The 17,512-nt window shown below is 35.9% G+C and overlaps 1 protein-coding gene across 3 annotated transcripts in view; it reads right to left on the reverse strand.

Annotated features, from left to right (window-relative positions):
• HOOK3 (hook microtubule tethering protein 3) overlaps positions 1 to 17,512 on the reverse strand; it is a 97,581-nt gene that overhangs the window by 24,488 nt on the left and 55,581 nt on the right. For all 3 annotated transcript variants that reach the window (XM_061177625.1, XM_061177627.1, XM_061177628.1), the window contains exons 10-15: positions 17,316 to 17,456; positions 15,482 to 15,683; positions 11,265 to 11,375; positions 10,349 to 10,436; positions 4,091 to 4,160; positions 1,049 to 1,189 (exon numbers count right to left, since the gene is read on the reverse strand). In XM_061177625.1, coding sequence (XP_061033608.1) covers positions 1,049 to 1,189; positions 4,091 to 4,160; positions 10,349 to 10,436; positions 11,265 to 11,375; positions 15,482 to 15,683; positions 17,316 to 17,456 — 753 coding nt within the window. The remainder of the gene's footprint in view (positions 1 to 1,048; positions 1,190 to 4,090; positions 4,161 to 10,348; positions 10,437 to 11,264; positions 11,376 to 15,481; positions 15,684 to 17,315; positions 17,457 to 17,512) is intronic.

Raw genomic sequence — 17,512 nt, forward strand, 5'->3', positions numbered from 1 at the left:
TATTTTTAAAAAGTATTCATTATCTATGCTCCTAAGAATTGATATAAAAATGTCTCCTTATGTTTACGCTTAATTATGCTCTAATAATCACCCTGGTATTTACACTGTTTGCTGATTCTCCCTCAGCAGCTTTAAAAATTAAAGTTACAGGAAGAAGGGTAGGATATGTAAAACTATCATAACAATTTTGACTCTCAAGACTGACTCACACCTGGGAAATGTCAAATCAATCAGGCAGAATAAGCAAAGAATCTGTAATATCACATAAACTGTGAAACTATTTATAAAATTGTCAAATCCCTCACAAATGACAGAATATCACAGCTCTAAGAAAAAGAAAAGACATCATATGTCTGGTATTTAAGAAACATTTCCAAAAAGGAAAAGAATCAGAAGATTGTCACAATAAAATATAAAAGTAGCCCTTGCCAGAGTAAGCTACTGGTTTAAAAGTAGTTTGGACAAACTGCCTACTGCAATACTCTTAAAACTTACAAGCAGAAAAGTGATGTTCTTGTTAAATTTGCAGATTCTAAATTCTCAAAATAATTGAATTGTTCATGTGATGGATGACTTCCTATCAGAGTCACAAGAAATAACAGATTAAAAAAAAAAGCCCTATCAATTGAATCATGATGGATCCTACTGTTTTCCTCATACCAGTCAATTCTTTGAAACATTAACTTGTAAAAACAGGGTAAACTCTACTAATATGAGCATGACTATGAAGTAAAATTGTCTCGAAAGACTGTGAATAAATCATGACTTTTTTTAATCCTCTAGTTTTAATTAGTGATTAGAAAGGGAAAATGGTAGGACTTTGGTATCATTTTGCCAGAAGAGCTAAAGACGGGAATGCTATTACAGAGGGACAATACTTTTGGGCAAATTTGCCCGTAAGTGGAAAAGTGGAAAAAAGTACTCTTGAAATGAAATGGAATAACACACTTTCACTTTTCAAACCACAACTCAACCCTTTGTTTAAGGGAATCAAAATCAAGGTGAATAGAGAAAACCTGTGTCTAAGCTGCCGCCACGTGCCTCCTACCTGTTCTCTGTCTCCAGTTCATTCTTGCGTAGGCTGGCATCATCTAGAAGGCTCTGCAATAAGGCGATTTTTTCATTGTCTGAACCCTCCTGGTTAATTTTTAACATCTTATTCTCATGCTGAAGACGAATAAGTTTCTCCCTGAGAGCAGAAGAAAAACGGATTAACGTAGTTATCAAAATCCAGCTACGCACTGTTATAGATTTAATACATAGAACAGAAATGAAAAACAAAGTACCTGGAAAGAATTTAGCTCCTGTTGTAACTGGCTGAGACACTACATTTCAGGTCTTAAGCACTTTCTTTTTAGAATGGACAATCTGAAGATAATAGAATCTCCAAATAGCATGACTTGTAATGAATGAGGTTTCAAAATCCTATTTCCTTTCTGATTTAAGCATTTAAGCTGTGAATGATTTAAGCATTTAAGCTGTGAATGCACCTATGTATTTGTTCTTTGGTTCTCATCAGCAAAACATCATCTCTAATGCTATGCTCTTACATTACCAATAATTTGGTGGCAAGATGTAACATTCAACGAAGAATGCCTTCAGGACATGCAGTCCATCCATTCCTGTAGATACGGTAAAACTGTAGTCTTGTAACAAGACAGATTATCAGAGCCAGGTTACTGGACTGCATTGTTTGGGGCTCTTTGTGTGATGCCAAAAGCTTACACTGAGGGATGCTAAAAGCAACAGCCACACAAAACTTGCCACTCTGAATACTGCAGGGATGATATAATTGAACATTAATTCACATGACGGTATCATTGAAGATGTATGTCTTAAAGATAGAATTCATCCTTTATGTTAGAGAGGGTCATCTCTAGAGGGCCGCATGAAGAAGATATTACTATCCATACCAGATGCTATGGAAAACTGTGCTTCTCATGGAAAAAGAAAAAACAAAAGCGAAATATCAAACACACACAAACATTCTGCTCTTATTTTGTAAACACTGTAAACCTTATAAAGTACTTTAACTTTTGCTATTGAAAAGATGAGAGTCAAATCTGTAGCCCAACTCAAGCAGTTACACAGAACTTGATATATTTTGTAAATTGAAAAAAAATGACTTCATCATATTTGTCAATTACAAAGTAAAACAAGCTCATTGTAGGGTGAAAAAAAGATAAATGAGAAGAAAATACAAACCCTCCATAACCCTGCAGTGCAAAATAATTACTGCTGAAATACAGCCTTCTAACTTTATGCATACGTACAAACATGCAAACACTTGTAAAAATGAATCTCACAGTACCTGTTACATTGGTATCTGCTATTTACACTTAACTTCTCACAATCTTTTCATATCATTAAATTTTATACTTTAATATTTTAAATGACATGTTAAAATATGTAGACGATCATTATTTAATTCATGCCCAATTATTGGGCACTTAGATTATTACCAATTTTGAACTTTAACATGTTATTAATGATTCGCTTTATAAATATCCTTTTGTGTATATCCTTGGGTATTTCCTCAGAATTAATTCTCAGCAAAGTAATTTTTCTGTCAAAAGATAGGCACATTTTTTAGACAACATACACATTCTGCCAAACTGCTCAAAAGAAAAGTTGTACAACCACAAGAAAAAAAATTTTTTGGTAATTATGTGTGGTGATGGATATTAACTAGACTTAATACGGTAATCATTTCACAACATACATACATAGCAAATCATTATGTTGTATACCTAAAGCTGTTACACAGTTACATGTCAATTATATCTCATTTGAAAAAGATTGTATCACTTTAATCTTTTACTCCTAGTTTATGAGGTTTCCAATTTCTCCACACCCTTAACATCAGTGAAAATCACCACTTTTAACGGATTTTTGCAAAGTGGAAAAGCAAATTTCATTATGCATCAAGAATACTGACCCATTGTCTATGATATACATTGAGAAATTTCATCCTTTGTACTATTTCATTTTCTTAATAGCTCTTCTAGACATATTCTAGACACAGAGAATATTTTAATTTGTATTGAGTAATACTCAATAAAACCCACTTTATTTGTTGAATTTTTATCATTGTTCTTTTGTCTCAGAACTTAAAAATCTAACTGCATTACCTACAAGTTTCCTTAAAATTTGTTTTTTGGACATAACCATTTATTTATAAATATTCATAAAAATAAGTGTGTTTATTCATTCAACAAACTTTATTGGTCCAATAATAAAGTACCATGTCAGACGGCAGAAAAGTAAAAGGTATACAAGATGCTTCCAGAATTGGTGTTCCATTATACACCTTTTGTCTGTCCTTCTTAAACAAATGTCAACAACAAAAAACATTGTCTTCATTTATTCAGTAAGTATTTCAATGCCTATTGCAATTTTCACAGTTTATAAAACTTTTACACAACCATTATTTTAGTTAATACCTCCAAGGATGTTATGAAGAATCAAGGCTAGTGTCAATTTAAAAAGGGGGCAAATTAGCCCAAACAAGGTAAAAGCAATATTCAGGATTACTCATTCACCTTCTGATGGACAGTTGGTGCCTCCCTATCAATTTTTCACTCGTAAACATAAAGCCAGGCATATATTGAAATAACTGGAATATTTAAAATGCTATGACTAAACACAAATGTAAGGTACTACTGAAGGAAGAGTAGTAGAGATGAGGAGATGCTTCCTCCTGTCTGTGCATTCTGTCTTTCCCAGACCATTCCCTGTACTTGAGTAATAAATCTTAGTGACTAATTATTTTGCAGGCTGATGGCTAAGCATAACCTTTGTCTTTGGGCCACGTGGTTTCCCTGCTAAATGTCTGCTGAGGATGCCCAAGCACAGATAGATTAGTTTACTGAGTATGTGTGAGACACTGTCCTCCCAAAGAGAGAAATCAAGTCTCTGTGGGGACAGCTGAAGAAAGCCCCTAACAGGCTGAAATCATGGACATCTAACCTCGAGTTCGTGTTGAAAGTGTTAGCGATAAAGAAAAGGAACTGGTCCTCTGTATTACAGAGAACTACGTTTTCTCCAAGAATATTGTGCAGTGTGGCTGTGACCTTCACCATCTCCTTACCTGATTTCAGGTGTGACGATCTCTGCTGCCAGACTATCTGAAGATTCCTGACTTCCCAGAGGCATTAACCCTGTAAACAAACAAGCATAGGTGCAAGGTTAAGAGAGGGCACAGCTACCTCCTTTAGTTCCTATATGAACCCCTACTTTGAGCATTAATTTTAACAGCTAAAATCTTTAATTCAAGTAAAAAACCATGTCACAGTTGCCTTACATGATTGCCTTACAACATGATTATTATATCATTTTAACACTTTTTAAGTGTACAATTGAGTGGCACTAAGTCCCATGTTGGCGCTAAGGCACTATGTTGTGGAACCATCACTACTATCTATTCCCAAACTCTTTCATCACTCAAAACGTAAATTCTGGAACCATTAAGCGGTAACTCCCCATTACTTTCTCCCTCAGCTCCTCGTAACTTTAATTCCAATTTCTGTCTGTCTAAATGAATTTGCCCATTCTAGACACCTCACACCAACATTTGTCCTTTTGTGCCTGGCTCACTTCACCTAACATAATGTTTTCAATATTCATCTATGTTGCACCATTTATCACAACTTCATCTCTTTATATGGCCAAATAATAACCCATTATACATACATATCACATTTTCTTTATCCATGTATCTGTCTATGGACACATGGGTTGTTCCCACCTTTTGGCTACTGTGAATAATGCTGCTATGAACATTGGTATACCAGGATGTGGTTGAGTCCTTGCTTTGATTCTTTCGTATATACACTTCGGAATGGAATTTCTGGATCATATGGTAACTTTTTAAAGAACCACCAAACTCTTCCGCAGTGGCTGACCCATTTTACGTTCCTACCAGCAAGGCAAGAGGGCTCCGACTTCTCCACACCCTCACCAACACTTGTTACTTTCCTTTTTTTTTCTTTTTTGATAGTAGCCATCCTAATGGGTGTGAAGTGGTATCTCACTGTGGTTTTGCTTTGCATTTCTCTAATGACTAATGATGTTGAGCACTGTTTCATGTGCTTACTGGCCATTTGTATATCTTCTTTGGAGAAACGTCTATTCAAGTCCTTTGCTTGCTTGTGAACTGCAAAGGACTTTTGCAGGTTTTTGTTGTTGTTGTTGAATTGTAGAAGTTCTTTATACACTCTGGACATCAATCATCTATCAGACAAATGATTTGCAAATATTTTCTCCCATCTTGTGGGTTGCCTTTTCACTCTGCTGATAGTGTTCTTTGATACACAAAAGTTTTTAATTTTGATGAAGTCCAATTTACCCATAATTTTTGTTGCCTGTGCTTTTGGTATCAATTCCAAGGAATCACTGCCAAATCCAACATCATGACGATTTTCCTCTATGTTTTCTTTTTAAAATTTTATAGCTCTAGCTCTTACATTTAGGTCTCTGATCCATTTTGAGTTCCTTTTTTGTATATGGTGTAAGGGTCCAACTTCATGCTTTTGGATGTGGACATACAGTTTTCCCAGCACAATCTGTTTGAAAGACTTTCCTTTCCCCCATTAAGTGGTCTTGACACTCTTGTTGAAAATCAATTTATTGCAAGTTTTGAAATCAGGAAGTATGAGTGCTCAAGCTATTTTTTTTTTTTTCTTTTTCAAGATTGTTTAGGCTATTCAGGATCCCTTGAGATTCCACATAAATTTTAGTCTGAGTTTTTCTATTTCTGCAAAAAATGCTGTTGGTATTTTGATAAGGACTGCACTGAATCTGTAGGGGTTTTTTAATATAAATTTATTTATTTTATTTATTTATTTTTGGCTGCGTTGGGTCTTCATTGCTGCGTGCGGGCTTTCTCTAGTTGCGGTGAGCGGGGGCTACTCTTGGTTGCGGTGCGTGGGCTTCTCATTGCGGTGGCTTCTCTCGTTGCAGAGCATGGGCTCTAGACGCACAGGCTTCAGTAGTTGTGGCTCACGGGCTCTAGAGCGCAGGCTCAGTAGTTGTAGCTCACGGGCTTACTTGCTCCACGGAACATGGGATCTTCCCGGACCAGGACTCCAACCTGTGTCCCCTGTATTGGCGGGTGGATTCTTAACCACTGAGCCACCAGGGAAGCCACCTGTGGATTGTTTTTGGTAGTACTGTCATCTTAACAATATTAAGTCTTAAATGAACATGGGATATCTTCCCATTTAGGTTTTCTTTAATTTCTTTCAGCAGTGTTTTGTAGTTTTCAAGGTACAAGTGTCTCCCTGGTTAGATTTATTCCCAAGTATTTTATTCTTTTTAATCCTATTGTAAATGGAATTGTTTTCTTAATTTACTTTTCATATTGTTCATTGTTAGTGTATAGAAACGTAACTCATTTTTGTGGGTTGATTTTATATCCTGTAAATTTGCTGAATTCATTTTATTAGTTCTCACAGCTTTTTGTGTGTGTGTGTGTGTGTGTGTGTGTGTGTAATTTTTAAAGGGTTTCAACATATAAGATCATGTCATCTGCAAACAGAGATGATTTTAGTACTTCCTTTCCAATTTAGATTTTGTTTTTTCTTTGTCTAATTGCTCTGGCTAGAAGATCCTATACTACATTGAACAGAAGTGTAGAAGTGCTGGTAGCAGGCATCATTGTCTTATTCCTGATCTTAGAGGAAAAGCTTTCGGTCTTTCACCACTGAGTATGAAGTTAGCTGTGGGTTTTTCACATGGCCTTTATCATGTTGTAGAAGTTTCCTTTCTAGTTCTCCTCCTAGTTTATTGAGTTTTTTATGATGAAAGGGTGTTGGATTTTGTCAGTTGCCTTTTCTGCATCAGTTGAGATGAACATGTGGTTTTTTCCCTTCATTCTATTAATGTGGTATATACTACACTGATCTCTATGTCTTTCCATATGTGAGTTTCATGCTGTTCAACTACAGTAGTCTTATAGTAACTTTTGAAATCAGGATGTGTAAGTTCTCCAACTTTTTATTTTTTAAGAATTTTTTTTTGGTTATATAGTGGCTCCTTTGTATTTTTATATAAATTGTAGAATCAGCTTGTCAATTTCTACAAAAAAGTCTGCTGAGAATTTGATTGGGATTGCATTGAATCTTTAGACCAATATGAAGACAACTGTAGTCTTAACTATAGTGCTTTTTCCAACACCTGAATGTGGAATGTCTTTACATTTATTTAGATCTTTAATTTATCTTAGTAATGATTCATAGTTTTCAGTGTAGAAGTCTTGCATTTCTTTGTTAAACCTATCTCTAAGCAGTTTATTCTTTATCATACTATTATAACTTCATTTTCAGATTGCATACTACTAGTACATAGAAACATAATTGGTATTTGTATACTGATCTTGTATATTGAGACCTTGCTGAACTCATTTATCAGATCTATGATTTTTTAACATCCTCTTTTCCTTTCTGGATGCCCTTTATTTCTTTTTCTTGCCTGATTGCACTGGCTAGAACCTCCATGTTGAATAGAAGTGGCAAGACTGAACAGCCTTGCCTTGTTCCTGATCTTAGGGAAAAGCATTTAGTCTTTTGTCATTAAGTATGAGGTCAGCTGTAGGATTTTCACAGACGTCCTTGACTAGGCTGCAGAAGTTTCCTTCTATTCCTAGATTGCTAAGAGTCTTTATCATGACCTTTACAAAACAGAAACAGACTCACAGACTTAGAGAACGAACTTATGGTTACCAAAGGGGAGAGTGGGGGGGTGATAAATTAGGAGTTTGGGATTGGCAGATGCAAGCTACTGTGTATAAAACAGATAAACAACAAGGTCCTGCTGTATAGCACAGGGAAGTACATTCAGTATCTTGTAATAAACCATAATGGAAAAGAATACGAAAGAGAATGTACATAAATGTATAAATGAATCACTTTGCTGTCCACCAGAAACTAACACAACATTGTAAATTAACCATACTTCAATTAAAAAAATTTTTTGAAAAAAGAGTGTTTATCATGAATGGTGCCACCTACTTTTTTAACTTAATGATATAACATACCCAGCCCTCCACGTCAGGCATATATAAGATATACTTCTTTCTTTTTAATGGCTCTAAAGTATACAGCTGAATGAGAATGCCATTCCTGTACTGCTGAACTTTTATGCTGGTTCTAAATTTCACTATTACAAATGATGTTTTAGTTCATAGGGTAAATTTTTAGAGCAAAAATGCTAGCTCAAGGATATATACATGAGGGACTTTCCCTGGTGGCGCAGTGGTTAAGACTCTGTGCTCCCAATGCAGGGGGCCCGGGTTTGATCCCTGGCCAAGGAACTAGACCCCACATGCATGCCGCAACTAAGAGTTTGCATGCCACAACTAAGGAGTGCACGTGCCACAACTAAGGAGCCTGCCTGCCGCCACTAAGACCTGGTGCAACCAAATAAATAAATATTAAAAGAAAAAAAGGATATATACACGAATAAGGTTTAAAGGTAATAAAGAAACATGTGAAAGCTTACATAAGATGGCCTCCATTTTCTTGATGGTACAGGAGCTAAGAATTAAAGCATTAAGGTTCAAGGCTAGATTCTCAAAATTTGGGGAAAACTCATGTAGAATTGACTAGAGATACATGAAAGGACTACCAAGCAGCAACAAGGATCCAATTATGATCAGAAATAACTTGTTTTTTGGTGAGGACAGTCAAGAAAGATGTATAATTTTCTCAAAAGCAAAAATAAACAAGTGGAACTACATCAAACTAAAAAGCTTCTGCACAGCACAGGAAACCATGAAAAAAATGAAAAGGCAACTTACCAAATGGAAGAAAATATTTGCAAATCAGTTATCTGATCAGGGGTTAATATCCAAAATATATAAAGAACTCATATAACTCAATAGCAAAAAAACCCGAACAATCCAATTAAAAAATGGGCAAAGGATCTGAATAGACATTTTCCCAAAGAAGACATACAAATAGCCAACAGGTACATGAAAAGAGGCTCAATATCACTAATCACCAGGGAAATACAAATCAAAACCACAATGAGCTATTACTTCACACTTGTTAGAACAGCTATTATTAAAGAGACCAGAAATAACAAGTGTTGGTGAGGATGTGGAGAAAAGGGAGCCCTTGCGCCCAGTTGATGAGAACGTAAATCGGTACAGCCGCTATGGAGAAGAGAGCTGGGGCGTGGGGGTGGGCTAAATGGGTGAAGGGGGTCAAAAGGTCCGAACTTCCAGGTATAAAATAAATAAGTCACGTGGATGTAATGTATAGCATGGTGTACATAATAATACAGTATTGTATATTTGAAAGTCACTAAGAGAGTGGATCTTAAAAGTTATCACAAGAAAAAAATATTTTTCAACTATGTATGGGGACAGATGTTAGCTAACTAGACTTACTATAGTGACCATTTTGCAATACATACAAATATCGAATCATAGTCTACGTGTGAAACTAAGAGTATAATATTATTATGTCAATTATACCTCAGTAAACAAAAAAGAAAAGGAAAAAACCAGAAAGAAACATAATTTTCTTTAGCTGGCCTGGGTAATCTGGAGTACAGAATAAAACTAATTAGGGCTTGAAATAAGTCAAGAGGATAAGGAAAGACAGTGGTGATGAGAACACAGTTGAAATGGCTGGTATGCAGGCTGGGTGAGCTGGAAAAGGCGGTCATCAGTAGACGATCAGCAGAGACTACAGAGGGGGCTGAAGGTGGATGGAGCAAATGAGCAGGTTTGGTAGAAGGAGTGAGGAGAGGAAAAGGAGGCTGTAGTCAGAGGAAAAGAAAAATTCTAGTCTCAGGTAACTGAAGAGCCAAGGGCTGGTAGTCGGAGTGGGAGTGAACAGAGGGTGAAGCTGTATAAGTCAGCAACCAGGTCCTGCATCCCTCGAGTGGTAGAAGGTAAACCCTCAGCTAAGTGCTGCTCCTTTCCTGTGAGGAGGAGAAGGTTTCTACTTTGGATGTTAAGTCCCTTAGTGAATTGACACCCACCTTACATCTCAGCCGAGAAAAATCACTGATTTAGAAAGTCTGATATACTTTTAAAGAGGTCACTAAAAACTTTTCAGGTTTATTATTAACAGAGATGATTTAACAAATGTTTATGCTTTTGATTTAATAAAACCCAAACATTTAAATATAATTAAAATTAAAAAGTAGGCAAGTAAATTCAGTCCCGTAACTACAGTCATAAAATCTGGGTAACAGTTCAAAATCTGTATCAATCTCATGGCCTCTTTACCAACTTCAAGTTCTCGTCTTTGGCGCAATCATCTTAAAATGAATCTAATATTTGTCCTGATATTATCAGAAATAAGTAACCTTGCTTGGGCTACTGAAATGTTGTTACCTTGAGTTGTGAGCTGCCCTTCTTGAGCCTGAACACAACGAAGCTCTTCGATGGTTTCCTTCAGAGAATCCCTTTCTGTTCTTAACCTCTGGAGGGACATTAAGAATGAGGAAAGTTAGCTTCAAGCTTTATGAGTTTACTTATCAGTGGTCTTTGCCTTACCTAACAGAATGATAAACAGTGGTGAACATGGACATGTTACACCTTTTGACCTTCTACAGAAAGATCACAGAAGGAAACGATTACACGATGTTTTTCCCGTTTAACAATACTAAGTATCTACTATGTGTAGATATGACACATATCTACTATGTGTCCCGTTTAACAATACTAAGTATCTACTATCTACTATGTGCAAGGTAGGATCCTATCCAGTTAGTCATAAGAAACAAAACCACCTACTCCATCTTTAACAATGAGTACCTTATTATGTAAATAACTTTCTTTTCATGAAACAGATCAAACAACATAAATCACGACAAAGTAAAAGTATTTTAAAAAGCTTCAAAATATGCTGAAATATTCATAAATCATGTATATTCATAAATCATGACAAAGTAAAAGTATTTTAAAAAGCTTCAAAATATCCTGAACAACAACAAAAAGAACTGTGTCTTCCTACAGAAAACAGAAAAGCTACATAAATTTCTAGAAAGTCACAAGCAAGACGAAGGAAAAGAAGCAACAGTGGTAGAAAAGTTAAATATATAAAAAAGAAATTAGAATAGCAATCTTTTATTTTAGATCTATTTCTGAAACACAAATGTAAATCTTCTATAATTTAAAAAAAAACAGGATCTCAAATTTTCAGATTTATAAATAGAAGAAGAAATTAATGTAGGCAAAACATGAATTAAATATCATTTTCTTAATCTCAGCACTGCTCAAAACCAAAATGCCTAATATATATACTCACATCCTTTTCTTTTTGAAGACTGTCAACTTTTTCTTTTAGCCGCTTATATTCAAAATCTAATTTATCTGCTTTCTTCGATTCTTCAGATAATCTATTTTGCAGTTCTACTACCTGTATAGAAAGGTACCATTAATTTTTATAATTTGAAACATTAGAAATTATTATTATTTTCTTCTACAGATCTATGAAAATTCTCTCCCCCAAAAATACTCAAAAAAATACACATGATACAGGAGCCTAACCCAATGGAGAGAATGAGGTACAAAAATCTGCCCAGATACTATGGGTTCTAAAACCAGATCATCCAGAGGAACAAACGTTCAAAACTATGAAAACCTACAGGACTTCCACTTCCTGTAACACAGGAAACTTCAGTCTGGAAACCCTTTTAGCATGAAGCAAAAGAAATGCTAGGGGAAAAGAATACAACTGCATCGCTAGGCTTAAAACAAAGTAAGGGAAATCCTCAGGGGTTAAAAGTGGAGCAGGAAGTTTGTGAGGACGCTATGGGCAGTGTGAGATGCCACCTGGCAATACCAGGAACCCAGGCCTTTAAAATTATCGGGAGACAGATTGCTGTTAAACTACCTTGGACTCTAAAAGGTGGTGAGTCAGTAAACAGGTAGATTAGGAAAAAAAAATCCATCAGCTGGCAAAATCAATAAGGAAACTTGCCCATCTTAAAGTGAGTGTTCTGGGTTTTAAAAAGTGTAACTTGAAAATGTGTAACCACAGCCTGCAAATGCATGGATTTGTGCTTGAATTTTTACCACATGCCTTGTCTGGCAAATCCTAAGCCAAGCAATTAATTTAAAGTCGTCCTGACTGGTAATGCTGTGGAAAATCTGGCATAAGAAAAACATACATTGTCTGGAGGAACACAACCTCAACCAGGTCCCCAGTATTCCCAAAGGTAAAGATGAGCCAAATGACAGAGCAAAATCTAAAATTACAAAAGTCTTAAAGAAATAATACACTACGAACAACAGTCAGCAGAAAAACATTAACAGCACTAACAACAATAAAATAGTAGAATGAGACCTCTAAAGATTTCATATTGGAGTTATCAGACATAAAATACTAGGTTTAATACCTAAAGAAATTAAATAAAGAAATCTAAATTATAAAAGGAATAAAAGACCACCAAATATGATCAAGCAGGTTTGAAAGAGCACCCAAAGAGAAACTGCAGAAAGAAAAATATTATACTGAAAAATAAAATATATTAAGCTCCAGATCAGAAACAGATAGAGAATTAGTGTATTACGCAATTTCACTACAATAATTGTAGGTGTAGATTTCTTCTTTATTTATTCTGTTTGTAATTCACTGTTAATACTAAATCTGATGTCCTTCATCAATTCTGAAAAATGTTCAGCCATTCTTTCCTTCAAATAATGTCCTACAATTCTTTCTGTTCTTTCCTCTGGAACTCTAATTGAATCATTTCTTATTTTAATTTTATACCCTTTAATCACATTTACAGTTTCTTTGGGCTACATTTATTTTTGGTAATTTCTCAGTCCAACTTTGTTATATGTTGAAAATTTTCATAATGAAATGTTGGGAAAAAATGTATTCACCAAAAAAAACCTGCCAGACATTCATGGTGTACAGGGTTGCTCTACTAAAACTTCTCTAATTTATTATATTAAGCTAGTACAATTTTGATGCCAAAATCAGAAGACAAGGAAAGCACGAGACAGAAAACTTTAAGTAAACAAATCATAGAGGCAAAATATTCCAAGTAAAATGAACAAAGCAAATCTAACAATGTGAAACCACAAATAAATCTGCTATGACTAAACTAAGTTTATCTCAGGAATGCAAGGATGGTTTAAACATAGAAATCCATTAATATAATTCATCAGATTAATAGAAAGGAGAAGCAGCACAGGAGTCTCTGAATAGGTGTAGCTGATTAAATTCAACATCCATTTAAGATAAACACCTGTGTAAATTAGGAATACAATGAAATTTTGTTATCCTAATGAAAGGTGGCTACAAAACCTACAGCAATCCTTATAATATACTGGTAAAACATTTAAAGCATTGTGTATAAAACCAACAAGAAATGGTTGCCTATTATTATTGCTTCTATTCAAGGCTGTACTAAAGGTCAGCCATGTTGATTAAGAAGAAAAAAAGGGTACGCCATAAAAAGAAACAAAATGGCTTTTATTTGTACAAAATATGACTTCTGCCAAAAGAACTAACAGACATTATTAGAAATAATATGGGAATTTGGCAAGATTGTAAAATCAACATATAAAAACCAATTTAATCACATAAATAAGCAACACACTGAAAATGGTATCTTTTCTGTTTCTAACTGCATTTACAAAAGCAACCAAATACATAAAGTACCTAAGAGTAACTATAACAAAATATGTGCATGATATTTATAAGAAAATTATAAAACTTAATTGAAAGACACTGAAGATCTAAAAAAATGGAAAGATGCTATATTCATTGATAGGAACATTTATTGTCATAAAGATGTCAATTCTCCCTAAACTGATCAACAGATTCAATGTAATTCCAATTTCCGAAGATTTGGGGTTTAAAGGGAACGGAAAGGTCTAAGAATAGACAAACAATCTTGAAAAAGAACAGGGTGCGGGTATCTGTACTACCCAAATATCAAAATTACTAAAGATCTATAGATGATAAGAGAGTGTTCTGGTGTTAGAGTAGACAAACAGACCAATGAAACAGAAGAGATTGCCATAAACAAACCCACATATAACATGGTAACTTTAGATATATGATAAGATAGAATTGCAGGGCACTGCAGAAGAGACTGATTATTAAATAAAAGCTGCTAGGTTGACTGGTTGTCCACAAAGACGAAAAATATCAAATGGATCCCTACCTCACACCCTATATGAAAATTAATTTCTTGTGGATTAAAGACCTAAATGTACAAAACAAACTTTAAACCTCTGTAAAGAAAACAGAGATTAGTGTTACATCTTTATGTAGGAAATGACTTCTTAGCTGAGACATAAAAAGCACAAATCATACACCTGAAAGTAACAAAACATTGTAAATCAACTATACTCCAATAAAATTTTTTTTAAAAAGCACAAATCATAAAGAAAAAGGTATTTAAAGTTCATCATGTTAAAATTATCAATCTCAAAAAAAGTAAAAGGACAAGTCACAGACTGCTAGGAAATAAATGCAACATGTGACAAAAGATTAATACCAGGAACAAATAAAGAACTTTCAGAATCAATAAAAGAAATAATCCAACTTTAAAAATGAATAAAAGATAAAAATAGGCAATTCACAAAAGAAATGTGATCAGTAAATGTATTTGCAATTAGGGTAACGCAAAGTATAATCATAAGGAGACATAATTTCAAATCCATCCTTCAAATGGCAAAATTTCAAGTCTGATAATACTATGTGTTGGTGATGATGTGGAGCAACAAGAATTCATACAAACTGCCTGCTGGTAATAAAATCACAGTGGAGGACAATTTGGCAATATAATTAAATGAAGACTCTCTAAGGAAGATATTCCACATAGTTATAAAACTTCCACACATGTATCGAAGAGGACATGTTCAGTACTATTCACAGTGGCCTTTCTTGTAATATTAAAGAAAAAGACAAAACATCCTATATGTCCTTCTCCAGAAAAATGGATAAATGTTGTATTGTCACTCAACAGGATACTACAGATTGGTACAAGTGAATGGGATAAAGCTACAACTATCAACAAAACAAATCTCACAAATACCACTGAGCAAAAGCAAATCGCAGAAGAGAACTTTCACTGTATCATTATACAAAGTTTTGAAATGTCAAAAGTGTTATTAAGTTTTTAGGGATACACACACACATATATGTACGTGTGTGTGTATGTGCAGCAAAAGAATAAAGAGATGCGTAGGAACAAAAACCACAAAATAGGCTAGTGGTTACTGCAGTGAGGAGGGGGAGAGTGTTTTGTTTATTAAGCATGGATACTTATTGTATTATTTTTTTACTTTTGTGTATTTCTCAAGTATTACACAATAAATTAAAAATAATAAATAATAAAAGGATCTGCTATAGAGACCAATCAATAAGCCCTGGATAAGAACTAAGTTTCATAGGTGAAAAACCGAATACCATGAAAACAAGTCAGGGGACTCTGATAAGCCAGCGTTACACTGGAGAGCTCAGCTGAAAACGGCGTTAAGAAATTGTGCTGCTCTCCTTACCTGTCTCTTATACGTCTCGAGTTGACTTCGAGCTGCGTTGGCTTTTCTCAGCTCCTCCTCTAGGCTAACTGTGTTCTGCATATACATAGTATTCTTCTCTTCTAAGAGTTTAACCTGCCGCCTCAAATCACCAAGATCTTCTAGCTTCTTTTTATATGATTCCACTTGGCCTTCTAGTTTAGACACTTTATCAGAAGAATGTCTAGAATGAGATGGGACACCAGAAATCACAAACACATCCGCAATGGTAAAGCTGCTGTAGACAGTGCTAAACCAAGCAGATTGCCAGGAAGTAACACGTTCTAATGAAATTATAAGACCAAAGGTGAGTCCAGCTTAGTTTTTTGTGCAGGTTCAAAAGTATGACCAAAATTACAGCAAAATTTATAATAGACAACATTATAAAATTTAAGGAATGCAAGTAGGAGGGGGTAGCCAACAGAGTCACATGTAGCACAAAAGCAAAATAAATTGTACACTGTCCAAATAATCTGGCAATTACGTTGTTATTAGTGACCAGAGGAACAGCTGTTTTGCTGGAGCCGTGGGGCAGGCGGTGGTGAATTTTAGTGGGTTAAGGAAAGAATGTAAACTTCACCTTGTGTAATCTAAATTTGTTCTGGAGGGAAGGAGACAATAATAGGTCTCTCACTTTTTCTAAGATAAGAGGGACAGAAACATACAAATGTATGCTAAGGAGGCAGATTCAAATGTGAAGGGAAATGATAACTGATGTAGCACAGTCCCTGCAGAAGCAAGAAGGGTTGAGACCCAGAGCATTGAAGGAGTTAGCACTGGACAGGAGGACGAGTAACAGGTCTGCACGCTAGAAGCAAAAGAGAAAAGATGGGCACGAATGCAGGAGACACAGCACATGGAGGGTCCATAGGTCATGGCCTCGTTCCTCAATGTAGGAGACAATGCCGTCTACTGAGACTGAAGCACAGGAGAGGTGTGGTGGGGGGCAGTCAGCTGAGAAGAGTTATGAAAATACGTAGCAGCTATGAGAGAAACGGGGGACAGAGCAATCTACGGATGAGCAGTAGAACAGTGGACCAGTGGGAGGAGCCCACACGGATGGGCAGTAGAACAGTGGACCAGTGGGAGGGGCCCACACGGATGGGCAGTAGAGCGGTGGGCCAGTGGGAGGAGCCCACACGGATGGGCAACAGAGTGGGGGACCAGTGGGAGGGGCCCAGTGGAGAGTAAGATCACTAGTCTGCAGTAGGACAAAACTACCTCACTATGTGATCTTCCCTGTTTGTTCTCAGCATTCAAAGAGCAGACGCATAAAACATAGACGGTTGGAATGATCCAACAGAGGATAGATTACACAAGCAGAATGGTGCAGAAACGAGGTGGCAGGGAGTGAGGTGCCCAGTGAGAGAACAGTTGAGTCCAGCAAGGAAATGAGCCATGTGTGTGGGTGTGACGGCATCCAAGAAAGAGAAAGACCAAGTGACTGGAGGACGCAAAATTATAAAGAACAGGAGTAGTAATGAGAAAAGCTCAGAGCTACGCAAGTATGAAGTGGTGGCCAGAGGTTAATTTCTATTTAACAAACATTTATATACAGCACTTATTTGCCAGATACCGTTCCAAGTGCTTACAAATACCCCCTCACTGAATTCCACATGTCAGTCTGAGGTACGTATGTGTGTTATTTCCATTTTACGGATGAGAAAATGGTTCCACAGAGGTTGACTAAACGGCAGCACTGGGATCTGAACCCATCTTCCTGTGCTCAAAGACCCTAGAGTCTGTAACGTCGGTGGCAGAACTGTTCTGGGGGATCACAGGTGTGAGACTCTACAGAGATGGGAAGGTTGTTTACCTAAGAACATCTATTTCATCTTTTAGAGACTGAGCATCATCTGCCAAAGTGGTCAGTTCATCGTTCTGCTGCCGAAGTTCAGACATCTCCTTCTGTAACTCTTCACAGCGTATTCGATAGTCATCTTTGGCTGCTTCAAGTCTGTAACCGAAACAAAATAGACCAAGAAAGCACTATTTACTGTCTAACAATTCTTC

The sequence above is a fragment of the Eubalaena glacialis genome, chromosome 20, assembly GCF_028564815.1.
Source record: "Eubalaena glacialis isolate mEubGla1 chromosome 20, mEubGla1.1.hap2.+ XY, whole genome shotgun sequence".
NCBI lineage: Eukaryota > Metazoa > Chordata > Mammalia > Artiodactyla > Balaenidae > Eubalaena > Eubalaena glacialis.